At 36.8% G+C, this 27,836-nt stretch overlaps 1 protein-coding gene across 3 annotated transcripts in view; it reads left to right on the top strand.

The window, feature by feature from the left end:
* Window positions 1–27,836, top strand: part of TOX (thymocyte selection associated high mobility group box) — a 221,473-nt gene that overhangs the window by 54,270 nt on the left and 139,367 nt on the right. The window contains exon 2 of one of the 3 annotated variants that reach the window (XM_085221161.1): window positions 22,753–22,763. The exons of the other annotated variants lie outside the window; for them this stretch is intronic. Within the exon in view, the coding sequence (XP_085077287.1) occupies window positions 22,753–22,763 (11 nt within the window). The remainder of the gene's footprint in view (window positions 1–22,752; window positions 22,764–27,836) is intronic. 3 annotated transcript variants of the gene reach the window in all.

Below are 27,836 nucleotides of genomic sequence, written 5' to 3'. Positions count from 1 at the left end.
GGTCCCTGTTAGGGATATTTAATCCAACATAAATTACTTATGCACTTTGTTAGTGTTCAAAGGAGGAGTGTCACGTTGTACATGTTGGCAGTTTTCCAGTCAAGAGCTGTTAATTACTGTACGGCTAGTGAATACATTTTGTGGCAATGGAAGCCAAAGGGAGAAAGAACTATATCTATATTCCATCTAACTTAAAATGAGTAGATGGGAGTGCAGAGAGAAAAGTAGACTGAAGTCATTTTCACCCTTAGGAGTTGTAATGCCATTTGTTTTCATTTTGAAAATAAAAACAAATGACAGTATGATTCCCTAAGGGGGAAGTACTTTAGCTATAAAGAATCTCTGCCAAAAAGAAGTTATTATCTATTTGTAAGCTGATAAGAAAAAAAAAAAAAACATGTTTTCCAAAGCTCTAATTCATCTACGCTGCTGCAGAGTTCAAGGTTCACTAAGATACTCTTTGCTTATCATTTTAAATGCACGTGATAACCAGGAAAATGGGCGATAACTGTAGTGTTCATTTCTTTTTGACGTGCAGTTTTGTATGGTCAAATTATTTTATACTGCCATTCTTATTTTAACAAATACTGTTCTTGCCAAGGCTTGGGGTTTTTACTGATGGTGAGGCCCAGTGAATAACAAGTATCTTTTGATACTATCATGTGGTTCAACTTTGGGAACTGGCCATAAGAAATATCTTTGAAGAACTAAACACATTTTTTATATGGAAGCTCATGGATCATGTAACAGTGCTAGGGGAAAAATGCACAGTTCTGTTAGCAAAGTACAGTCTACGAATAAAGAGCCTGTTACATCCTTGATCTCTACAAAATGGAAATAAGGTTTGAATATGGCCTAAAGAAATATCTTTATTTCATTTTATTATCTAACTGCAGTGCTACTTATGAAGTTGTCCATAGGAAGTTCATAACGAAGATAACTCTATTTTCTGTCTATATTATTGAAATTGCTAAAGGCACAATAATATGTATGATTATAGTTATGTAAACACTCCATTTCTCAAATGCATCATTTATGAAGCTACAGGGAAAAAATGAAATATCTTGCCTTTGCATAGTAATCCATCCTATCAAACTTACATTTTTTGAGCTAAAACCAAACTTTTCTTTTAATGTGTTCTGCTCACACTGTCATCACTGGCATTATGTATTTGACTAAAATTATTTTTCCATCTTGCATTTCATCAGACTTCGAGCTTATGATATTTATATATATAACTGAAATGCCTCACTCTCCTTCAAAACTTTTCTTGGTGAGAAGTGGCCGTCAGGATGGAGAGGTTGCTTTGGAGACTGAAGTGTGTTTTGTTTTGAGAAAGTAGTAAAAGCTATATATTATTTTTCATATGAGATCTCTATATGGAGGCATATCTTGCTTTTATTTTTATTCGATGTAGATTCTTATCAACAGAACAAAGTCCAAGATAAATAAGACTTACTGTATGTAAGAAGGGATGCATTATGTATGCAGCTGTTACGTGTGATCAGCGGTTCTCACTCTCTCCTGTTTCTTTGTAACACCAGCATATTGAAATTAGTCTTTATGCATACCATAGATCTTCAGGCCAAGGGCTTTGTGCCATATCTTGAATAACAGTAACAATTTGGCTTACTGGTAGTGATTAGCAGAGTAAAAGCGCTAGATAATATGTTTGTACTTCATGACTTCTGCTTTGGAAAGCTGTACTGTAGGGTGTGATGTAAAAAGCTGGTATGGACATACAACTGTCTAGGTGAACTGAGAAGGAAAAGCTGGATGCGTGTCCATAGGCGGTTCTTCTGAGCCATAGACAGAACTTCAGGAGAAATTAATTTTCATTTAATCTTTCAAAATCTTATTTTTATCTGAACTTCAATTCCAGGCCCCTGACTTGTCTTTGTCATTCATAGGACTGAATGAGCTCATGCCCTGGTTTCAGCCAGGATAGCATTAATAGTGCACCATTATTGCTGGCTGGTGAGAGCACACTCAGGACCAGGCCAGACCATTCAGCTGGGAAGAACCACTGCCTCTATGGTGTGGCAGCAGGGAGTGAGGCAGAGCCATAAAAACATTTTTGTTTCTATTTTCCCTTTCAGCCCTAGTAAATAGTCCTTATCTCAACCACCAGTTCTATTTTGTTTCCAAGTCTCTCCCTCATCCCACTTCATGTAAAGTGAGTGAATGGCTGCGGGGTGTTGAGCTCCTGCCGGGTTAAACCACAGCAGCTGAATGTTTTTTGGGTTTTGCCCTGTGACCTCTGCACCTTGCATTTTTCAATACTCTGCTGCATTTTCTAAGTATTAATCTGACAGTTAGTATTATACATGAACTATGAAAGTAAACAATTAGACTAATTTTATTAAAAGCAGAATTTTTGTCATATAGTTCTCATTTCCCTATTTTAAAGTAGACAATATATAATACTCTAATTAAATAAGTATTATAATATTCAATATCATATTAATTAAATAAATCGTGTGAATATGTATCACTGTTCCAGATCATTGATACAGATCATTTGCCTTGCCATGAAGACTGATGTCTTATGTTAGCACTGTTAGTTTGTGTGATAATCTAAACATTTTCCCAAACTCAGAATTGAAATGTTGGTATTATTTCATTAAATGCAAAATTAATAGTCATTGCTTTAATCTCAAAATCAAATGTTTATTCCACAGCGTTTATTGGTATGTTTCTCAGATCAATGGTTTCAAATAGAAGCAAGTGATCTACAGTGGTTTTACAGTTCTTTCAAATGTTCTTTTACTTTAGGTTTTTGGTGCAGTAAAATTTATTTATTGAATAGCAGGTTTTCATTAAAGTCTGTGCTGCCAATGAATGTTTTTATTTATCCTGTGCCAAATTATTTTCAGTATAAAGATAAATGTTAAGTTCACATTCCATTATCAGTTTTTCAGAGTCTCTCTATTTCATTTACATACATTCTCATTCAGCTCTCTGGGCTGTCTCCAGTAAGGAGGAAGCACCAGTGGTATTCAGGTTGTGTTAAACCTTGGGAATGAATGAGCTGTTTAAGCAAGACCCAGCTGAACTTTAAGGGATGGAAGCTCTTGCAAGTTTATTTCCCTAGTCTATCATCCATGTAGAGCCTGCAACATCAGTAGAGCCTTTCCTAGTTAGTCTGCTTTTGCTCTTTCAAAACGTGGTCACTGGAGTTCAAACAAGACAAGAGGATATTTTTAATCATTGGTTCTATGTAACAAGTTCTTACCTCCTGTCAAATACAGATGGTCATTAATGAACATATCAGGTGCAATCAGGAATTGCAGCTTAGGAGTGTATTTTCTTATTGCATATGATATAAAAAAATGAGTGTGAGGTTCTATGTGTGTTTCAGCACTTGGAATGTCACAGATTTCTTGTCTCAAAAGGCATCTTTGGAAAGAAATGAATTGTGTGAAATTCAGTGAGTATTTAAACCATGGTCATCTAGCATGGTGTTTAACCATGATCAAGCTGTTTATTCCCAGAATCTCATATTTCATTATCTTTTACCTGCCATACAGAATTACAATGAAAGCACAGTTAAAAATTACATCATTAAAACATTATGTAGAGTTGACTTAAGGCTAGCTCTACATAAGTACCTCTGAAAGTAATGCCTCTTTCAACAAAGAGCACAACACTATTTCATAGAGCAAATCGATAAATTCACAGCTACAAAACATTTTTTCATTATAGAAACCACCATTAGCTCTGCATTTTCACCAGCTATGAACTACAGACAGCATGCTGTGCTTGTCAAAATTTGAACCAGCAAAGGTGACCCACTGTTTCACAACTGCTATGATGGTATTTTTGCTAGGAAAATGTTGCCCACTCAGTCCATCTTTCATCGACCCAAACAGTTGGAAGTCAGAAGACACCAAAATTGGACAAATTGGTAGGACAGTCCAGCAAAGATCGTCAGTGTGCTTCATGGTCTTCAAACTGGTGTGGGATCTGGTGTAATTGTGTTGCAAGAGAAAGATTGTCTTCTTCTCTAGTCTGACTCTGGAAGTTGAAGTCTTCAGTTTAGGCACCATTGCAATGCAGTGGTCAGAGTTGATGGTTTGTCCAGGATTCAGAAGGATCATGTTTCCTATCCCAAAAGACAGTCCACATCACTTTACTCGCTGAAGGCTGCATCTTGAACTTTTTCTTCAGTGTGGAATTCACATGTCACTACTCCATGAACTGCCATTTTGACTGCTCTTGGCTTGTCACTGGTAATGACGCAATCCAGGAAACTGTCAACTTCAGCCTCATATTGCTTCAATAGGTGCTGACAAACTTGCATACAATGTTCTTTCTGTTTCTGTGTGACCATTTGTGGGATTCACTTCATGCAAACTTTGCAATACTCCAGTGTTGCCACTACTGTTTCCAACACATTGAAGTCAATATTCATTTCCATACACAGTTCCTTGATTGTAATCTGCTGATTCATGCAGATGAGCTGATAGAGACACTCTTCATTTCAGAGCATGACGGCTGTGCATGGTTTTCTGGAATGTGGCTTGTCTTTCATGTTGCTACTGCCACTGCTGAAATGCACCATCCACCACCTTGATGTGCTCACATTCACTGTTTGGTCTCCATAAATGTTCAGCAAGGGTCAATGGGTGCCAATTTTTCCACATGGCAGAATTCAGTGGCACATCTTTGCTTCATAGACACCTTCATGTCAGACACCATTTTGTTGGACTGTACCTCTGCCGCCATCTGTCACACGGCGGCAACATGTAACAGAATATCAGCAGGAAGGTTCAGCCTCCTCTGCCATACCACCAACATCCTCCTTGAAGTCATGGGCCAACATAATAAAATAAGAGGCACTACTTTTGGAGCAACTTTTGTAGTTTGTTCAGTGCCATATAAACACCTCATATTTCAATATGTAAAGGAAAATGTCTTGCTAAATATGCTTGAATCTCCTGATGCCATTCTCAATTTTTTCATGGGTGATAAGACATCAGAATATAAAAAAAAGTTTTGATGTCTGCATTTTCAATCCCAGAAGACATGAAATCTACTGAATATGTATATCACACCAGTCTTAAAACAGTATTTACACTGTTGTGATTAGTGTATTTTAAAAGTGTTACTATGCAGTTTAAAATAAATTAACAATCTGCTCAGAATCTTCTGGTATGTAGATCAGATTCTCCAATCTGTCATTCATACTGTACATATACACATACATACACACATTTATTTACATATAGGCTTATATACCTTCAGCAACTTTTTCCTTTTGGAATTTGATCTATAATTTGTCAAACAATGTTTCTATGGTATCTTTTTATAGCATTTTAATACTAGCACTTTCTTTTCAAACTTCAATTTTGAAGGCATTTCCACAAAATGTGTGAATCTCTCTATCTGCAGGGTGTCCACGCTTATTTCTGAGAAGCTCCAAATTGGTTGCTATCAAGTTTAAAGTGTGTAGTAGCTGTCAAATCTCAGAACAGGCTGTGGGTGATCTTATCACTGATTTAGCACGTACTGGCAGCCAAAATAATACCAAATAATTGGCTGATTTTCCACCTCTATGTTTGATGGCTAGGAGCCTGATCCTCAAAGGCTGTCTCAATATCTGAATATTTCCATACTCCTAGAAGCATGTGTGCATTGGGGAAGGTCACCACACTCTTTTGTCTGCTTCACATAGGAATGAGTTGGTGCACACTCTGGCCAAGTCTTTGGTCTGAGAACTTTGTTAATCCAGACTTGAGCGAAGGCTGGGGTGAGCTTCTGGATGACATTTGCTAATTTGCTAATTTGCAAGTAGACTGTACTTGCTCTATAATCACTGTATGGTGTAAGAGGTCTTTTCAACAAGATTCTGCTTCAGGCAAGTTAGGAACAAAAAGGGTGGGCAGGAGGAGAGGGCCTGCAGGGGGCTGGTGGGAAGGAGAGGTGGTTGTGGGTACATCTCTGTACATTCTGTGAAGGAAAGAGAAACTGAGCTGGAATCTGTCAGTGTAGTGAACTCCAGATAAACTATATGGCACACAGCAGCTCTTCAGCATAACTTTGGAGCAGCTCTGTTAAACTCATCAGTTACATGTAAATATTCACACTTAATTTATGCCTTCCATGATGACTGGCTGATGTCTTCCTTTTACTTCCGCTAGCAAGCACAATGTTAATCACAAAATGAAACAATACAGATGAAGAAAAGCAGATCAGAAAGCTTTGGCGGATAGTGATCTCTGCACTGCCTCTTGCCTGCTGTGTTAATCTTGGGTGATAGCTTATGAGCTGTGATAGTTCTCTGAAAGTTTTTACTACATGAGAAATGATTTGTGAAGGAACATCATTCAGTTCTTCTACAATGATATTGCTAATGAATTTAGAATTCTTCAAATTTTTATCCAGTTAACAGTTATTGACTGTGGGTCCCATTTTCTGCTGGGACAAAGTCATCATTCATAGTAATTTATTTTATTAACGATTCTTCTGAGGCTTTTCTGTCTAAACAAGAATGCTTTCTGGATGTTCAGAATAGACTAACTGAAGTTTAGTAAACTGTGCATGAGGAATTGTGTGATACTAAGTTCAGGTCACACTGTTTTAGGCCTACATCCTTAAATGTGCAAAGTTCATGATGGAACATAGGGAAAGGTAAAAATGTCCTAGGACCAAAGTAGACTGTCCCTGATGGTGTGTCTTGTGATGCACAGTGCAGCCTACAGAACAAGCAGTTGTGTCTGAAGAGGGAGTGTAAGAGGGGATTCAGGTGTGGGTTCACCCAGTGCTTCTGCGGAGCTTAGTTATAAAATCCAATTCCTGGCAGGCAGTCACTTCTCATCAAGCTGAAGAGAATCTCCCTGCATGACTAAAGCTAAGCCTATAATAACATGTAAATATTTGCCTTGTTGTTACTGCATATCTGGAGACTGGACTGTCTTCCAAACAGAAACAAATCCCTAGTTTTTGACGAGGGGACAGAGCAGAAATTCTGCTACTATACACAGCAGCACAAAGAAATGTCTAAAACATTCAGCAAAGCTTTTTCTTTGTTAAATCAAAGTGCACAGTGTTGACCCTGTGTAAGACCACTGTTATGCATTTTTAATAGGAGTATTGTGAGCACTTGAGAAGCTGCATAATGAATTTCAAGCATGCGTTTGTTCTGGTTTGTGCTCTCACAGTGAAGAGAGGGGAACAGTAAACCCTGAAAGTAATGTTAATAAGTCATAAGAAACTTCAGAATGCATGAAGTCACCTTCTTTAGAGAAAAGGTATGGTATATTCTAATTATATCACTTAATATTAGCGTTTCACTTCTGTTATAGAGCTCTGAATGTCCCATAGAATTTTCTAGTAAAAAGTTTTGTTCTGATTGCTAGCATAAATTAAAGATATCTGCAGAGATCATTACACTTTGAAGTATATCCATAAATAAAGAAAAGTTAATCTAACGGTGCCATGTATCTAGGTTAAATATAATATTTATTTCCCATTTCAACATTTTCAAGTCATCTCCAAACAAGGAAGTTACGTTATTTTTTCTTAGTCATTTCACAGTAAATAGCAAAAATACCTCCCCCCCATACCCACATTTCCCTTTCCAAGGAGTGGTGTGACTCAATTTCCTCATTTCTTCCTTATCAGAGGAAGGAGTGTAAGCTCTGCAGAAGTAAACTTGGATTTACAAATACCTTGTCAAGCTGCTGTGCAGCCAGAATATAAAGGAGCCCCAGTACAAGTGACAACCTGGTCAGCAGGCACATAAGAATGAGAGAAGAGGTTTGTGTCTGATATCTCGCAGGAAGTACAGCAGTTCCTAGAAGAGGAGGATATGTGTCTCTAAAAACACTAATCCTGTACATAATGTTCTTTAAAAAAAAAAACAACAAACCACAACAGACTTTTCAATATAAAGTATCAGTTCTTAATCTCTTTACAATGGTAAATATTGTTGAAACTTTTAATACTTAGAAGGATTTGAAATTATTTTGACAGGTAAAACACTTTTCTTATTAAAAGCAAAACAAAACACAAAAATCTGAATGGTTAGAAATGCTAAAGCAAGCTGAGTTGGAATTTGAAACTTGGCACTTGATGTAAATACATACTTCTTTCAGGTATTGCAACTCTACTTATTGTGTGGAGAAACTATGAAAAATATCCCTGGGATGTTTGTAATCACACACTAGTAGGATTAGAAGATTATGATGAAGCTTCTTCTTTTGCAAATTTATATTACAATGAAAATTTCTTTACTCCCACTGTGATGAAAATGTGATGTTTTCTTTTCTCTGAGAAAAGTGAAAGGAATGGCATCCAGCCTGGGACTACTTGGCCAGCTTCTGTGTGTGACACTGTATTTCCTCCAAACTTAGGGGAAAAGAGGAGAATGAACACAGCAATGCCTGAGATGTGAAGATTTAAATGAATGACAGTAGTGACTGTGAGTGTTTTTGCAACTCTTTTATGCTGTGAAGTGTTCTATGTCATTTACCTTTTCTCTCACAGAAATAACTTTCCTTATCTATCTGCAGGGAAGATAGTTTTATTAATGCCATCTAGGAATCTGAGTTCTGTAAACTAGGGGTTGCTTTCAGTAGCTTTCAGTAGATAGCCACAGTGGGCAGCAAGGGTAAAAGCATGACTTACATTTATCCCATTCCCCTTAGTGAAACTCATTTTATGAATTTCCTTGGGTCAGTAAAGAAGGCTCATCACAAGTTAATTTCAGAGCATTCTTGATATGAATAGAGAAAATTCAAGGGGCTAATTTTAGCACGTACAGGAGAAGACAGGAAAAGAGAAAAAACCTAGTTTCTTTTAGGGTAGCATTGTATCTTGCTTTTCCTGGAAGAAAGGACAGATGAGGAAGGTGACTTCCTGTTCTTTCAACCAAGAGCTCAGTGTACTTTGCAGTACATGGCCAACAGTTTGTACAAAACTTCTATGCTACCTCTATGCTCATGTTTAAGGGAGCAGTAAGAAAGGGTCGAGATCTTCTCTTTTTCTTCAAAAGAAGTGGTTGTTGTCTGTACCCACACCATGACATCTTACTAGGACCTCATGAGCAATGCGGCCATCCTGTGGGTAGAAGGAGGGGAAAAAAGAGCAGGGCATTGGATGTGATTCTGAGTCATGTTCTGCTTTCCAGTCTCCTCCAAGGAAGCTTGGAGCTTGTTTCAGGGTCTCTCTAAGCCATTAAGATTAGTAATCAAAGCCAATACATTTTAAAGAGAATGAAGAGAGAAAGTTACTGCAGGACTGCGAACTTGGCCATATTGTTCTACCTACTGTAGATAGCCAGTTCATCTGATTTATTGCCTTTCGTATAATAGCTTAATATATGTATGTACTTTCTCTTCATCTAATTAAATTTTGCAAATGCATTCACATTTGAGTCTGTACTGCGTATAATATGGTGAATATACACAATAGTTAAAATGTGAAATTCTTCTAATTTAAAATCAGCTTTTTTCAAATAGATTTAATGTTCACTATGCAATGTTACACAATATTACTAAAATGTGCCAACTATACATGCAAACAAATGAAGAAAAATATTTACATGTCAAGAATGTGAGTTTTGTTTTTAATTTTGTCCCACGCATTCCTAAAATTTAGTACTATAAAAGCAATTTTGACTGGATTTCAGTCAGTTAATCATTTTTTTGTTGTCTTATACTTTTGACAGTGGTTTGTATGCAATAAGTAAAAGGTAGGATGAATGGCCTATTTCTGTCTGTTTTCATTACTGTACTCTTTCTGTGCGCTCCATCTTATTCTCTCTGTATGCCTACTGGGACATTAAAGATTCTGTAATTATTTCAATAAGATGAGGGTTATAGATTTTTTGTTCCACTTAGTTGTTTGCTAATAAACCTGCCTCTGTCATGAAGTCTAACAAATTTCTTGTTTAATATTGTATTTTTTTTTTAACATGGTATATCAGAGAACATTTTAAAAGGTCAAGATTGTGCAACTTACTGTTTTCCTTTGCTATCGTGATGGTCTCAGAATGGCTCCATAACTGAAAACTCCAAAGCCATCATCATCTTTTTGAAAACATAAATATTAAAACTGTTTTATTTCTGACTTCAGAATTTGAAGGAGATTGGGACAGTGTGAGATATTTCATAGTTTAATCCTCAGTATAGTTTTAACACTGGTAAGAAGCATTCTTATGATATCACAGATAAGATGTCAAAGGACAAGAATAAACTGGACAAACTGGAGCACAGCAATAGTATGTTCTTCATATGTATTCATAGGATGTTCCCTGACTCCAAGGTCTTTGATCTTGTTGTAAAACACCATTTTTTACCATTTTCATCACACTGTTTCAGCCCAGCATAGGGTGGAGGACTAGATTTTGTACATGCTAAAGTTCTGAGGTGTGTCCTGCAAATGCTTCAGACTGTTCCCAAACCTGAGATCCATCTCCGTAGCTCTGCCACTTCCAAAGTTGACATTGTTTTCAGGCAAAGTTTCCTGGATTATGCTTATTCCTACCTTCAAAAGTGCTCATTTCTGACAGTTCTGAGTAAATAATTATCAGGCCTCAGTACAATGATTCTAAATAGCTCTTGAAAGAGAAGTGTTTTCCTGAGATCACTTTGTTCATTGAAGAGTCATTCCAGGTATGGAATCCAGCTGTAGATTCTGCAATGGCAGCAATTTTCATGTTTTCTTTTGTAGTTGTACAGAGCTTGTCTTTGGAAGCAGTTGACAGTTACTCAGCCCATGTGAGACTTATTTATTTTTATTTATAGCCTGCATGAACCATAACAGTTACTGTTATATCAAATCTGTCAGTTGTGTAGAGCTAAACCCTTTGTTTCTTCAGCTCCCAAACTGGACGTTGTCGCTGAATCTTTTTTGCCTGCTTTGTAGTGACAGTGTGGCAGTTGCTGTCTTAGAAGAGTGTTTTACCTTATGTACCTATCCGGAAAGCTCTTCCTTGTCTTACTGACACTGCCCTCATAATTGACTAGCATGTATTTTTCTTTTAAGTTTGAATAAACAGAGGACCTTCTGAATTGGTCTTGTCAAATCTTTTGGAAATTGTAGTGGGTTTAACACACATCATATGCTTTATAGTGAAAGCTGCTATTAGCTCTACTCAGTAGCTAAAGCAATTTAACCAACTGCTCCAGATGAATTCCATCTTTGCACTCTGGTATTTCCTGAGACCAAATGGAGTTCTGGGACTTGACTGCAAATGTTTTTTTTTTGCACTGCTTCTTAATGCCAAACTTTATATACCCTAGTTTCACAAATTATTAGATGTCCAGTGCTAGCACATTTTAAGAAATGTGTGTTAAGTTTCTGTTGAGGATTGAAGTCTTCCCATGCTACCTCAACTCTTTGATGTTTCCTAACAAAACTATATAAGCTTCTGCTCTAGTTAGCACTCACTTATCCAGAGCAGCAGTAGTTCTGTGAAGGATAAAGGCACACTGGATGTAAAAAAAAAAAAAAAAAAAAAAAAAAAAGGCAACAAGAACCATAGAATCATGAAATTATGTAAGTTGGAAAAGACTTCCAAGATTATCAGATCCAACCGTTAACCTGGCCTACCAAGTTCCATCAGTAAACCATGTCCCTTAGTGTCATCCACACACCTGTTAAATACCTCCATGGATTAAGACTCCATCACTTCCCTGACCACCCTCTCCATGAAGAACTTCTGCCTAATATCCAATCTAAACCTCTCCTAGCACAACTTCAGACTGTTTCCTCACATGCTATCACTTGTAATCACCGTCCTTGCTGCATCCTCCTTTGAGGTAGTTGTAGAGAGCAATGAGATCTCCTCTCAACCTTTTGCAGATTAAATAACCTCTGTTCCCTCAACCATCACTTATATGTCCTGTTCTATCCCTTCACCAGCTTTGTTGCTCTTCTCTGCACATACTCAGGCAACTCAATGTGCTTACTGTAGTGAGAGACCTAGAACTGACCACAATATTTGATTTACAATCTCGCCAGTGTCCCCAGTGTACAAGGGAACAATCACTTCCCTGGTCCTGCTTGCCACGCTATTTCTAATGGAGGCAAGGATGCCATTCGCCTTCTTGGTCACCTGGATACACTGCTGGTTTGCATTCAGAACAAATATCTAGGACATTAACTCATGAAGAAGCGTGATGATTGCCACTCTCATCTTGTAAAAAGAATTGTGATAAGATGCTGGAACAGGATACATAGAAATATTGCAGTAACTTCCTCACTGGAGGATTTTTCTTTAGGAACAGATTTGGTGCTAAGCTGTTGGGAAGTGCACATGTACTTAGCTGTGTGACGGTGAAAGATTAGACATCACTTGAGACCTGTATTGCTATTACGCTATGAGAAAATAGTTAAAGGACTGGGGTATTATGAGTAGTCTTATATTTACTTCCCCCACTATAATGTAGGCACATAATCAGACACATTACAAGCTCATTGATACCCTCTATGCACACCCACAGAGTGAAGGCATTAGAGCATTTTAGGATGAGCCTCTGCAGGATTGTGGAAGGGATGTTAAGAGCCCTCCAAAGATATGAATTGCAACTTTGGCTTTCTAACAGCCTGACGTTTTGTTTAGCTGACAAAACTGCTGTCTTGAATTCATGTCGTTCAGCAAGCAATGCAGATGAGATGATATGTATAATCCTGGATAGCAGATCATCTTTTGTTGGTAATTTTTAAAAATATGTGGCCTACACAGATTTTAAGGTTTATGAGATGCTAGGCTGATATGTAGACCAACGCCACGCAAAAAACATAGATGGCTTCTGTGGGAAATTATTCTCAATCAAACATGTATGCTTTCTGTTTGGCATGAATTACCTTTTCTAAATTTTAAACTTTTCCTTTATTACTAAAGAAAAGCAGTATAACAAATTTGTTTCCTTGAGTTCATATTTGCTGTTTGTGTTCAAAGCTTCTTATAACCTCAATTTTCTTTTTCATTCATTTTGCCCTGAATGTTTCCTCGTGCTTCAGGATATTAGTTGAAGTGCAGCCACACCAGAACTGGACCTGCTAATCCAGTATTGGGCTAACTGTGACTTGCTGCAGAGCTGCTGCTATTCTTTACTCCGCTGTTTATAGTAGGATATTCCCTTGTTCTTATGTATGTCATTCCTATCTATGTTACTCTAACAGTTCATGTGCATCATTGTCGTTTTCCACCTTGACATCTTTCATTTATGAAAGCAACCTTTACAAAACTGTGTTTGAATGCAGTTCAAATGAGTCCACTTCCAATACCTCATTCACTTGCTAGTTAAGGCTTCGTGAGCTCTTTGCATTTCTTCCAAATTTTTCTAGGTGAGGGTCAGAGATTCTGCCTATCTTTGAGTTGAGAATGTCACGCCAAGAAGAATTTATTTGATATTTTTCCAATAGCAATTTTCTTTTCACATATCAGTTAACTGTGTATTGCTGTTTATTACGGATTACATTGAGTTCATGCACTATTTTAATACAAGTGAACTGAAATCTAAAGGATAAGAGAAGTACAACTATATTATGTCATTTCAGGTATTTTTGTTAGCCAGGCTTGTGATGTCATGATAAAACAAAGATTTTTTTTAGTAGATTTTTTACCCATAAAAAATCAATACCCAATCAATTTCAATGCCACTATTTCACCTGTCTTTTTAGTATTTATTACAGCCCTTGATGAATCCAGATTCAGGCTAAGATGATTACTGTCTGCCTTTATTCTATTTATGCTCCTCAAATATGGATACATTATGGTTTTTATACCCAATTCAATTGAACTTCTCCACTATTTCAAGGTTTATTAATAAGTAAATCAGGAGAGGCCACCAAGATTTCCTGAGCCTATTCCTTCTGAAACTTTGAGTAAAAGTTCTCTGATCCAGTGCGTTTGTTGCATTTAAGCTGTTTAGTAACCTACATAGTTTGAAAGGAGCTCATGAGTATTTGGTTCTCACTGCAAATAATGAATATATCACCTTTCCTCTTTCTTAAATATGTATGAGATTTTGTATCATGACTGATAATATCATTGTCAATTTTTGAGACTTGAGCTGTGCAACTGCCCAGATTTCATTGGTTCATGACCCTAAGTATACCAGAAATTTTGTTTTCTGCTGTCTTCCACACTCAGTAGTCTACATTTCTAAACCACTGATTGGCACTTCTACAAGTCTACATTTTCCTTTTACCATATCTACTTTGCTCAGAGTTGTTTATAATTGTCTTTGAAATTATTTGAGAATATAGATATACGTGGGATATATACATATATGTAGTACTGCTTTCACATTATAAATAAAATTAATTTGTAATTGTTATGGGCAATCAGCAGTCTTAGGCAATGATCAAGTTGTCTTTGTGACCTAGTAAATAATGATTTTAAGTCGTTTGCTTAATTTTTATGTTGGTATCAAATGTGTAGTTTTAAGACATTTAAAAATAATCTATCAATATCATCAGAGGTTTTCTACATGTTTGTACATGTTTCTAATTAGTTTTTGGAGTCTCATTCCTTCTATTTTCTCATCTGTGTTGGAAGCTATGAAAGATTTGATACTGTTCTCAATCAGATACAACTGTCCTGAATTATCCTGTAAGTCTAAAGTATGTAAATTATATCTTTAATGTGGAGTCACATTCTTGCTCCTCTTGGCTGTCTTTCGTATTTAGGTTTTACGGGTAAGTTTTACTCATGTGAATCACCATGCCAGGTTTCAGCCCTACCAAATCATGTCAAATTTCTTTATATCTGCATAGAAATGTAATCTGTAATTCCTCTTTGTTGCTCACAGAAGAATTTATAGCTCTCTTTAGTTTTGTTTATTTGTTTGCAAAGATGTTAAAGTTTACACTTCATGCCTGTGTATTAAATAGTCCTTTTTCACTGCTGCTTGAGCTCTTGAGTCTCTTGTTTTCAGGTGCAAGCAGAATTACTTGGAAAAATCAGAACCATAGAAGCCTCAGTCATGAGAACAAAACAGTTTTTTACACTTTTTTTTTTTTTTTTTTTTGGTTTAGCTTGTGGTTGTTATGTAATGAAGAATATGTACAGAATTTCTTTCTCTTCTTTTCTCTTTGCTTAAAACAGATCAAGGTAAACAGCTGAAGCTGAAGGAAACCAACTGTTTTTCCATTCACCTTATTATTGAGCTGTGGTTAAAAGAACTTCCTTTTCGGTGCTATCAAAAGATCTCAACTTAAACTTCAGTTAAACATGGAGTAGAAACAATCTCTCTCAGGGATGGGAAAATACACAGATACACTTACTTTTGCTTAATGAAAGGCTAAAAAGCGTTGTGTTAAATGTGATTTGAAATTTTCATTATATTCTTTGTGATATGCATGACAGAAAATAGAAATATTTATTTTTATTCTTTGTAATTAAACGTTGGACTTTTGATCTTAGGAAATACTTTACATCACTGATAATCACAGTGTGTAATTTTAGCAATAGTGGCATAAAATAGAAACAGTAAAGGAACTGAAAAAAGGGAGTATTTTAGAAACATGAAGTGTGAAGCCCTGCCCAGAACTTCTGCTAACTTCACCATGGCCAAAATTTCACACAAAGACTGTAACCAAACAAGAAAGCACAGCTAGCACTGTATTTCTGGGTGATTGTTTCATGCCTCAGGAAGTATTACAAGGCATGAAACTAAAGGATGCATGAATTTAACCACCTGAGAAATGTAATAACCACCCGGGGGTGGGTGACTTCTGTCACAAAACTGATTTTATTTTTTTTTTCCCCCTAAAACTAACATCCATCTGCTGAAAAATATGGAGATGGAGAGGACCTCAAATAAATAATAGATTTTGTACTTAGGGTTGCAAGGCTATTTTAGAATGAAGGAGAGGCCCTGGATAAAGTAGGAGAGGTGGAAGAGTGGGAACTGAGCCACAGGTCCTCTGCTTCTGGGTGCAGAACCATCTCTGTTCTAGTCAGTATTTGGCATAGTTAATTTTGGGGATTTTTCATTTCATTTATTTTACTTTATATTCTATATTATTTTATTTTCTGAGTGCAGCTTAAACAGAAAGAGATGAAAGCCGTTTTCTTCCTTCCTCCTCCCTCCATTCCGAGGAGCTACAAGTAATTTCAGCAGTCGGTTTGAAATTATTTCCTGCTCTCAGACCTGCCTAATTTCTGGCATTTATTCAGACAACAAGATTAGGAGCCGATGTGACATGGACCCCTCTTTTCTTGGTAGAGCAAGACTCATATTTGGAGAGAATCTGGAGTAGATGGTGCAAGGGAGATTCACACTGATCGCAAGGGGAGCTCGTGGTTATTGGGCTCTTACCTCAGTAACTAACGTTTGTGGTGATAAAAATAGGCATAGGGTGCATAAGACATACACTTTCATTCTGACCACTGGAGTTCATTTGTATAGCTTAGCTGCCAGTATCAACAGGCAGTGGTGTGTGCAGAAAGCATGCCATTATTCTGACTTGGTACTTCCAAATGTACTCCTGGCTGTGTCATTTTCTTGTCAGATTCGAGGGCTACATTTGCAGAACATCTTCTGCAACCACTCCATCATAAGGTTTTAAGAGCCATATTTTGCACTGTGCTTCAAAATATGTACAATCCTTTCATTGAGGAAAAAAAAAATCATCCACATCAGTTCAGCAACAGCGATAAGCAGATGCTTAATTTTGAGATGTGCTTGTTTTATCATTATTCAAGAAAGGCTTACATAATATGCATAATATGCAGTATTTAATATCTGTAAGTGCTTTCTTGAATAGAGACATTTTAAGCACATGCTTAACAATAAGTACTCGCTTAAATGTTTGGAAATGTTTTATACATATATACACGTATACTTAATTTTTGCTTTGTGAGCAGCTCTGTGGAGAGCATATAACGGTTTACAGATGTAAAGTCAAGCACATGAACAAGGGATTTCAGGTTTAGGGTTTAATGTAAAAATACAAATTGAAGTCTATATTAAATTACTTTTCTTCACATTATAGTAACTGGTTTGTATGTGTTCACTACTACAAATGTGTCTGTAGTTATAATTACAGTTTCTTACTCAGCATTCATCAACAATGATCCTGTTATGTCCATTTGCCTCTTGATAGTCTTCGGTCATAAAAATGTTGCAAAAAAATAGTTGATCAAAATAATAACACCCAGTGCATAACTCTTAATATATTCTCTACAGAAGAATTTTGGCTTTTGCTTTTTACACTCATTTTGCTATTTGTAGTTTTTTTTTTTTTTTTTCTAGCACAGAATGACAGCTTTCCTGTTTGGCAAAGAGCAGTCCAAGACAGGCATGTTTGGTTGTTATGGTTTTATTACATCACTAGACTAGGTGTAGAACTGTCTCTCTATTTCTATGCAGATTTCCTCTGATTTCTGCTTTCCGGCTCATAAACAGTCATTTTTAGAAACTACTGCTACCAAATTTCAAAATGTGTTGTTCAGTCTCAAGATGAAACGGTACAATTTAGTCAACAACTGCCACAAAACCCCAGCACAAGTTTATGGATATGAATGTTATTAATTAACTAATAGATCATCAGAATGAAATAGTTCTGAATAGAATATTCTCATTTTTGAAAAACTAGTAGCTAAGCTGAGAAATAGGATTGCTCAGCTGTAATCAGCATTTTCAGTATCGTCCTTAGTAGTAGCACTGAGAATGTGGGGGCTGCTTTGAAGTAAAATGACTAAACCCTTTATCCTCACTCTAGTTTTGGTCTTGTATGTGTGTTCTGGTAATTCTCTTGTCTAATGTCACATATATACCACTCAGGTTTCATTGTCTCATGATGTAATTTTTGATGGTACCCTAGTTTTTGTATTTTTACCCATTTTCTATGATACATTTTTATTTTATTTAATAATTACTATTCTATTTACTTCATTGGTACAGGGCAAATCCAAATCCAACCAGCAAAGAGCTGCCTTCTGATATTTATCCCTTTCATTGTCATTTTTCTTTAAACATTTACATTTTATAATCATAAACATGAAATTGAAGATGGAATCAGTTCTAGAAAGATTAATTCAGCCCTGCTCACAGCTGTGAAGACTGTGGAAATAAATATCATTTTGCAATAACATATTCTTGACAAAGGGCATAACAAAAGAATGATTTCTATTCAGAGATAGTGGGATATTTATTTTACATGTTGGGGGAGGGGCTGTGGTAGACTGCTTGCGACCCTGACCTAGTTTTGTAGCTGCTTATTATTCAGCTATATGTTTGAGAAATCTCTGTAATTTAATTTGGCAACCTCTTCTGCATGTCTGCACCTAGCAGTAGGTGCTCTTAATATTGGCCGTGTCCCATGCTGAATCATATTTATTTAGGAGGAAAAAAAGAAAGCAAACAACTAATGCACTCATAACTCAGAAAGAAACTGTTAATTGTTAGCAGAGAACCGCCTGATTACAGACTGGATGTCTCGTCCAGGGCCCTGCCATAATTAGTAACCACTGTTGACATTTAGATTTAAATTGAATTTTCTTCTAATTAAACCCAGAGGGGGTTGATCCTCTCAGATGTACAGGTTAATAAAATTAGTCAGAAACTGTTAGACAGTAAACTGAATTCTCCAAGAGAGCTTTCCCAGTGTATTGTTAAGAATTCTGTAATTAATATTCAAAGGATTCATTAGATTTGGAGTTGTCCTTTTTTGTTTTGGGTTGCATCTGGGTTTGTTGCAGTTATTTCTTTAATTAGGTCTGTTTGCTTTTGATATCTACAGTAATACTAATTTCCATCATGTTTGTGCATATGTAATTATAAGTGCTGTAACACCATTCATCCATGCCATGCAACTGTTATGTGTAATAACAAGCTGCTTTTTTCCAGAGCACATTCAAAAAACAGTAATTCTAAAATCTAATAACAAGTGTGAAATGAATTGTAGGAATCTAGGCCAGGATAACTGGTATCTATTTGTCATTGTCATACAAATGTTAAAGCTGCCACAGGGTCATTTACCTCTTTATTTACTATTGTTTTTTCTTGATCCTTCACAAGCTTTTTGTTTAAATAGGATTATCTTTCTGATGAAATCTAGATTTTTTTTTCTTTTTGAAGTACCATCAATTGAATTGCAATCTCAGGCTATGTGATATTAATCATTGTTTTTGCTTTCTTGTCCTGCACAAAGATTAAGTCAAGAGTATGAGAGCTGTTAAACATGTGTGCCAGGAAATAGCAAGAGTATTGGTGGTGTGAGAAAAGTAGAGTCAGAAGTGTTATAATGAGATATTTGAACATAAAACTTGGAAAATATCAGAATTTTTGTGAAACTGCTCCGTGGGAGTAAAGTTTCTCCTTCTCTAACAGAAGTCTCGTAGCTGAACTCATTTGTGGTTTTTCATAGCTGACATAGAGAGGGAAGTATTATTGGGCCTTGAGAACAATTTAATACCAGTACTAAATGCTTAATATTGGTTTTACAAACAAAAGTAAACCATTTAATGAGCCTCAAAAATGTTATAGTTTTTGTTTAAATCAATTTCTGGCCTACTGCAATTTAAAAACAGAGATTTTAGAGAAACACAAAGTGATAAATGAAAAAGTATAAGGAATGAGTTCCTCAAAGATACCTTGGAATTCATAAGAGTTGTTCGATACTGTTGAATTGAATTTAATCCTAAAATGAATATCATTTCTGTCCCTTTCTCCTTAATCACGTGAGCCAAACAAAAAAAAAGATTTATGACTTCATTTTTCTTGTTTAGACCGACTAAATAAATTGGATTAGGTAAAGAATGCTTCTCACTCAGAATTGACTTTAGATGGTACAAAAACACTAAAAATATACACAATGATTCACTACATTGGCATACAGCAGTGAGGAAATTCCTCTTTCCTGCAGGTTTGTTGTGCAGAAATCATAAGGAAGATCAGACCAGAAATGACTGAAACTGTAAGGCCCAGAACTGCAAATTGTAGTCTGTTTAGAAGTGTTGTTGATCTAAATGAGACTTTAAGAGGAACCCTTTACAAGGATAACAGCTTCTGGATTCAGGTGCAACTCTCAAGGAAACATCCAACTGAAAAGAAAAACCAAGAAAAATAAAACAGAAAACAAACCTCCTTAGCCCAATCCAATCAGAGTCTTTACACTGGAAAGAGACTTAATATTGCGATTGATTTTTTTCACAAAAGGTGTCTACTGTGGTGATGGGCAGCAGTTCAGCTGAGATCAATAGGTAATTAAACCCTCAATGAGAATGCAGTCTTAAAATGGATTAAACTAAACTTTTGCAGTGGCTGATTCCTATTATCATGAAAATATACCAAAAAGTCTCAAAAATGACCTGTAATCACCTCTAAGAAGCCATAAACTTGGTCATAAGTTTGATAACATAATAGCCTTATTACATGGAAACTTAGCTTCCAGGCATGGATGAAAATATGCCAACCACAGTCCCTTTATGAGATGGGAAGAGTTGTTTATAGTCCCTACTAAGCTTAGATTTTTTCCCTGATGATCAAGTAGAAGCTTAACCACTGGCAGCAAAACACATATGAAACTAAAATTTGTTTCTTGTATAATTTCTAGATGATGAATTAAGAATAACGGGTTTTCATAGTCTTGACAGCTGTAAATGCAAGTGAAAGCAGATGTGTGATTACTGCGCTTTTATTAAGCTGTGTGAATCTCACAGATGCCAGTAGGATGTCAACAGAGAAAGGAAATAAAATGTCAGTAACCAAAGAAGCCAATGGTGGACCCACCAACTTTGACATTAAATACTTCAAATCAACTAACAGTATTTTTCTGGTCAGGAAATGTAGAGCTGTTGATGTTTCCTAGTTTATGAACAATTCCATCATAATGCAGAATTAGTTAAGAGCAGGACAGTTTGCTCTGCCAGTTGAATAAGAAAGGTTATTGTATACACAGAACCTGGCCAGCCAGGACAAGGACTGTAATTTGGGGCACTATGACCTGGATTAGTGTAGGGCACAGCTGACCCGTTGACATGCATCTCAACTACAGAGGAGCAAAGGGTGGCTTAGCCCAACCAGATTGTGAAAAGCCTGGATCTTTGTCAATTTCAAGAAGTGAAGTACTCTGTTTACATGGCAATATGTAATTGCCTGAAGAAATGTGATGAGATGATGCCAAGGCTTTTCTGGGAATAAAATGGGCTAGAATTGGACAAATAGCTGAGGTTCTTTTATAAGTTTTTCACTGAAAGGCATTCTTCCCTATTGCTTCCTGCGTATGCAGATTTTTGAACCTGCTGTAGCAATATAAGGAACGAAGAGCCAGTTTTTATACCATAGCTCAGTCTTACAGGCTGACAATATAACATTTTCCTTCTTTCATTTTTGTGCAAGGTTCTAACAATTGGATAATTAAATAAGTATTCACTAGATAAACTTGTTAGATATAGGACTGTTGTCAAAATCAGTTAGATACTTCTGAAGGAAGTTATTTATTAATTTGTTTTTCTGAAAAGTACACCACAACTGCTACACAAACATAAAATCCAAACCTCCTTCAGTTTATCAGTTTCAGTCACAAAAATACATTGTATGAGTGCTGCTCTGAAAGTAATGCCTCCTATTTTATGTTGGCCCATGACATCAGATGGAATAGCAATAGAGGTTGAACCTTCCCCACCAATATTCCATTCCATTTTGTTGCTGTGCAACAGATGGCAGTAGAGGGGCAGTCTGACATGGAAGTGCCAATGAAACAAAGGTGTGCCACTGAATTCTTCCATGATGAGAAAGATGCACCCATTGATATTAATTGACAATTGCAGAATGTTTATGGGGACCTAGCAGTGGATGTGAGTACAGTGAGGTGGTGGTGGTATGTTTTAGCAGTGGTAGCAGTGACCGTGGGTCACCTTTGCTGGTGCAGATTTTTAAATGGCATGCAGGCTCTCGTTCATAGCTGGTGAAAATGCAAAGCTAATGGTGGTGACTATGTTGAAAAACAGTACTTTGTAGCTGTGAATTTGCTCTACCAAATAGTGTTATTGTGCTCCTTGTATCTCTTGTTGTTTCCATGGAAATCAATAAGAGGCATTATTTTCAGAGTAGTCTACGTAAATAATCTGCCCAAGGATTTTTATTGTGAAAAAATAACCAGTTCTGACAGTATTCTTTATCATCCAAATAAGAGGATAAAAAATTTAGAAGAAATGCTGATGTCATTGAAATTCATTTTTGAGTTGCAATTAGCCTATTAATAATGCTTCTTAGGGTGAATAGTGCCTAGGTTAATGCTTATATTGTGAGCTGGCAAAGAACGGGCATTATATTGCATACTCAGTCTTCTATTTCAGATATAAGTTTTCTGTTCCCCAGGTGCTCACAGTCTGCTAATATTTTCTATGTCAGGTAAAATATTTCCACAACTGCAGATTTTTGCATGGAAACCAAGGAACGTATTCTATATTTACTCTTTGTGTAAAGCTTTCATTTATGTCAGTGGGAGTTCAGTGCATAGCATGAGGACTGTATATTTCTCTAAGTTCTTGTAAGAAACATCTCCTTTTATAAACTAATAGATTTGTCACATAGTAATTTGTTTTTTCACTTATGTGATAGTTCTACCAATGCAGCAACAAAATGGAAATAATAAAGATAACCTGTAATGCTAGATAAATTACATTTGATACACTTTTTGCTTTTTATCCTCAATTTACCATCACCTATACATGATGGCTCACTGTTCAGCCTTTATTTTGTCATTGAACAAATTACTTGTGCGAGTAAGCACACTGGCTGCAATAGGATTACTTGCATCAGTTAGCTTTCATGGGCAGGAGAGAGCTGCCCAGTGTAGCTGTTGGCCTTTTGTCACAAGGTGCCAAGTTCTCCTAATGAAGGCAACGGGGAGATTTTCCTCAATAATTGGACTCCATTGTTCATGCAGGAGAAAAAGCATCAAGTATCTTCATTCTTATTTTTTTTTCTTTTCTTTTTTTTTTTTTCTTTTTTTTTTTTTTTTTTTGCCATAATACAACTGCGCAACTGTGTTCCCTCTCCCAAATAAATTTTTGTTCAAAACTAGCTGGAAATGGAGCAGCATATAGCAGAATTTTTCTTTCACTTCACAAACAGGAGACTTTGCCATAAAAATAAGTTTGCAAACAATGAAGGGCTCAATAATGAGAAGTGCCTTTGCTTCACTCTGTACAAATTGAGAGAAAAAATGTAATGTTGCAGATTAGAAGGAACTGTGGAAGCCTGTGACACTGCAGGATTTATTTTTGTAACCTAAGCAGGTGCATTCTTTGATGTTTTTTCTGCCTTTTCACAGCACCCATGGAAGATACTTACCAATGTGATACAGTTTGAAACATGTAACATATTGAGTTTGGAAATTCTTGGAAATTGTTGGAGCAGAGCTATAAAATCTATTAAATTTCTTCATCTAGGAAAACTTTCTGGTACTAGTAAGTGGGAAAAAACATCGACGTCTTACATTACGAATGACACTGGGACTGTCCCTCATAAAGAACGTGATTAATATGCATTTGTGACATCTAGTCAACTATAGGAGCAAACATCCAGACATAAGGTATTTTTTCCAATGAAAGTAAAAGAAATTTTACAGCACTCATACCAGTTCTGATAATGCTATTATTAGCATTCAAACACTTTCAATATCTGATCATAATGTGTAAGACATCTCTTTAGTCTTAGCAGGTAAACAGAGAGGCAAAATTCATATGGAGGGGTAATGTGTTTTTTTTTTTAAACATGCTATATGAGATTAGCTTTCAGAAAAGCCCATTATTCAACAGATTAATGTATATTAATGTATATTTTCAGGTACAGCTCTGTGCTATTTTACAGTTATAAATTGCATGGTGCTTTCTCTGCTATATAGTTATAATGTGTCTGGGGATTGTATATTTTGAACTTGTAGAATGCTCCCCGTTTTTACTGAGTTTTGGTGAGAACTGACACTTTGTGTGTGCTAAAGAAGCATGCAACAGAGGAGCAGTTGGAAAAAAAAGAGACACTTCAGTGGAGAGAGATAAGATCTGCTTATCTGCTTTTATGTGCATGCATGCGCACACACACGCCTTCATTTCCTTTCTGGTTATGTATGTGTATGTGCACATGCACATGGCAAATCAAGATTTTATGTGGAAATGTGTGAAAAAATGTTGCTTTTCTGATCTTGCTATGAGTTAGACCATATGACTTTGTAACAGAGTTGGAACGAACCTACAGTGCAAGTGTCTAAAATCTGATTTAGCTTTCTAGGCTTCTTGGCTGACAGCAACTGTATTTTGGGAATGTACAGGCAAGTATTTAGTAAGAAAGATGTGGTAAATGGGACAAGTTGTGGACTACACTGCAACCAAGGTTTGTGAAATATGTACGTGAGGTCTGGGACTTATAAAACCTATGCACCATGCAAAGAATGTGGAAGGCACTGTTTAAGTCTCTTCAGTAGCTCAGCTCATAGAGTGACACTGGCAGTCCCTGTGGGAGCCCTTAGATTGCTCCTTCATTTTCTCAGCTCTGCTGAGAAGGACTTAGGGGTCCTGAAGATTAAAAACTTAACAGGAGCCAGTAGTGTGCGCTTGCAGCCCAGAAGGCCAACTGTATCCTGGGCCACATCAATGGAGGGGTGGCCAGCAGGGAGAGGGATGTGATTGTCCCCCTCTATTCTACCCTTGTGAGGCCCCAGATTGACTATTGCATATTGACTATTGCATCCAGGCCTGGGGCCCTCAGGACAAGAAAGATATTGGAGCAGGTTCAGATAAGGGCCATGAAGATGGTCAGAGAGCTGGAGCACCTCTCCTATGAAGACAGGCTGAGGGAGCTGGGCTAGTTCAACCTAGAAAAGAGAAAGCTCCTGGGAGACCTCACTGCAGCCTTCCTGTACTTAAAGGGAGCTTATAAGCAGGAGCAAAATCGACTTTTTACAAGGGTAGATAATGGAAGATCAAGAGGGAAGTTTTAAAATAAAAGAGGGATGTTGAACACTAAGAAGGTGGTGAGGCAGTGGCACAGGCTGCCCAGAGGGATGGATGCTCCATCCCTGGATGTGCTCAAGGCCAAGTTGGATGGGGCCCTGGGCAGCTGAGCTGGGGTGGCAGCACTGCTCACAGCAGAGGGGTGGAATTGAATAATATTTGTGGTACATTCCAACTTAAGCCGTTCTATGATTCTATAACAGGGATACAGTCAGTGAGCAGCGTGCATGGCAGTGCATGCAGGCAGTGCTTTGCTTTAGTGCGTAAGAGTTTGCTCTCAGATCACTGATCTGAGTCTGTTGCAGTAGAATGTGTCCTATGGTCTCTGATACATAGTTTTAAGCATAAATATTACATCGGGCCAGAAAATACAGTGACTATGCCTGGGGTCAGTTACAAAACTTTCTCTTCACACTGGTATTTATGGCTGCACGCACAGGCACACAGCTCTGCTGTGCTGCACCAGGCCTGAAGTGAACCATTGATGCTTTCTGTCAGCTCACAGAGGTACCTGTTGGGCATGTAGCAATGCAAATTGCTGGGTTGGATCATTTCCCCACTCTGTTAGGAGGTACTTACACCTGTCTGGTAACTGAGAGGTGACGTTTACACATAGAATATGGCTTAAGGAAGTAACATTCTATAAACAGTCTGTTACAGAGGAATAGAGGATGACTAAACCTCTCCTAACAATTGTATGAGACTCACAGTGGGACTAAAGCATTTAGATGATTTAGGAACTAGTTGTCAATGGAAAACTGTTAACTAAGTCAGTAATTAATAGGATTATTGTTTCAGGGGAAGTATGAGGAAGGGGGCTTCTTTGATGCTTTTTGTGACTGTGCGCTCATGACATCAGTCCCAGGATGTCAGATGGTTGGTGAGATATGGATTGTCTTAATTGAGAGCTTGCACACTGGTCTTTGAGTGAACAGGAAGTGTCCTTCCCAGCAAAATGTGTGTTCTCAGAGAACTTCACAAGTCTTGCAGTGAAATAAAACAAAATTGAAGGGAATGTGATTTTATTGTCAAGTAGGTTAGGAAAATTTTGCAGCCTGGATAAGGAAAGCTATTTTCTGCTCATCCTGCACTTTGATCCTTTCACACATTACTCTGTCTTGAACTCTGCTCACTAGCAGTTAGCCATGTGCTAAGATTATTGCATCGCGTGTCATGCTGATGTGTCTATTCCTTACATTTTCTTTAGCCATATGAAAGTTTTATTTCCACCACAAGTGTAATACTAGTAGTTAAGGTAGTTTGCCTCCATGGGCTTTATCATGCAGAAAAAATGCTTATATTGCTCTGAAAGTAATGCCTTCTATTTATTTCCATAGAAACTACAAGTGTTCAGTGGATGTCATTGTTTCCACATGGAGGAATTCAATGACAAATCTTTCCTTCATATGTTCTTCCATATCAGATGCTGTTCTATCAGACTGCCCCTCTGCTGCCATCTGTTGCACAGCAACAAAATGTGATGGGATATTGGTGGGAAGGTTCAACCTCTACTGCCATACCACCAACATCCACCTCTGACTTTTTGGGCCAACATAATTATACAGGAGGCATTACTTTCAGAGCATCCCTCATAATTAAATTGATAAAGTAGCTATAATGTGCAGTTTTCATTTCTTTAAAAGAGGGACTATGATATTTGTTACTGTCTTCTGTGGTAAGGAATGATTAATAGAAAAAAAAATACCTAGTACACTGATACCGGTGTAGACAAATGTGTATATAAGTACTTTATCAGTGTGAAGGCACATATGAAAATATTGAATATTTTGAGGCCATTAAATGTAAGTTATGTCATTTTTTTCTCCTATTTTCACAATTTAAAATTACTGATTTAAGTCCTCAGAGTCTCCACAAAACACTGCACAGCGAAGGGTGGGTTTGGGAGAGCACTTAAAGTCAGTGCAGTGAGGAGGAAAAAGATAAAGCTGGAGAAAATTGCTGTTGACTGGAATCAAACTACACTAGTTGCTTACAATTGATTGTGTGTTGTTCAACCACAAAGATAAATTAGAACATAGAATACTGCAATAGAAAAGTGGTTTAGATGTCATAGAGACAGTATGACTATTTTTATCTCTCAGTTGTAAACCATAGCTTACAGTGGCTGAAATGACATTGAACTGTTTTTCTCTTTGATGATTTACAGCCTGTAAAGTGCATTTGTAGGAGCAGATGTCACGTTTTATGCATTTGAAAGTGTCAACACTGATGACTTATGTCTGAAGATTCTATGCATGAATCAATAGAATGTAGTGATTTCCATTTCTTAAAAGAGTTTTTTCCGACATAATAAAAAACACATAGTGAATTTTGGTCATTATAATGCTACTCTTGAACTCTAATTTTTTTGCCTTGTATTTTACAGTGCAGCAGGTTGTTATTTTGCAAAATCCACTTCCATTCTTACCCCATGAGCACAAATAGCTATAGGTCTATAACTACCTTCTCTTTTACTTAACCTAATTTGGAAAGTGTATAACACACTTCATTCTCTTTTTAAAAATGAATGATTAAAAAACTAAGATGAATTGATAAAGGAAAATGCACCAAGGTTATCTTAGTAAGAAATATGCCAAGCAAATCCGACAGATTTCATCCCCCCAAACCTTGTCCCATGTTTCAGAATGATTTTGTCTAAAAAATTTTGGGAAAAGCACCTGTCACGACCCATTAAAACACAAAGTCAAATTTGCATTTAAATGGAAATCGTATCAATCATTTAGAATCTGCACACTCCTAAGTTTTATTCCTTTTTTTTTTTTTTTTAATAAAAAGACACCTTAGACATTGTTTTGCATTTGTACAATATCTGTGTGTGCGAAGGGACTTATTTATGTAGTCATGCACTTAGAAAATCATATTGGTTTCATTTAATACTTTTAATTTTGCATGT

The sequence above is a fragment of the Meleagris gallopavo genome, chromosome 3, assembly GCF_905368555.1.
Source record: "Meleagris gallopavo chromosome 3, MGAL_WU_HG_1.1, whole genome shotgun sequence".
Lineage (NCBI taxonomy): Eukaryota > Metazoa > Chordata > Aves > Galliformes > Phasianidae > Meleagris > Meleagris gallopavo.
The sequence above is the reverse complement of the archived record's forward strand: the minus strand, read 5'-3'. Positions and strand labels throughout refer to the sequence as shown.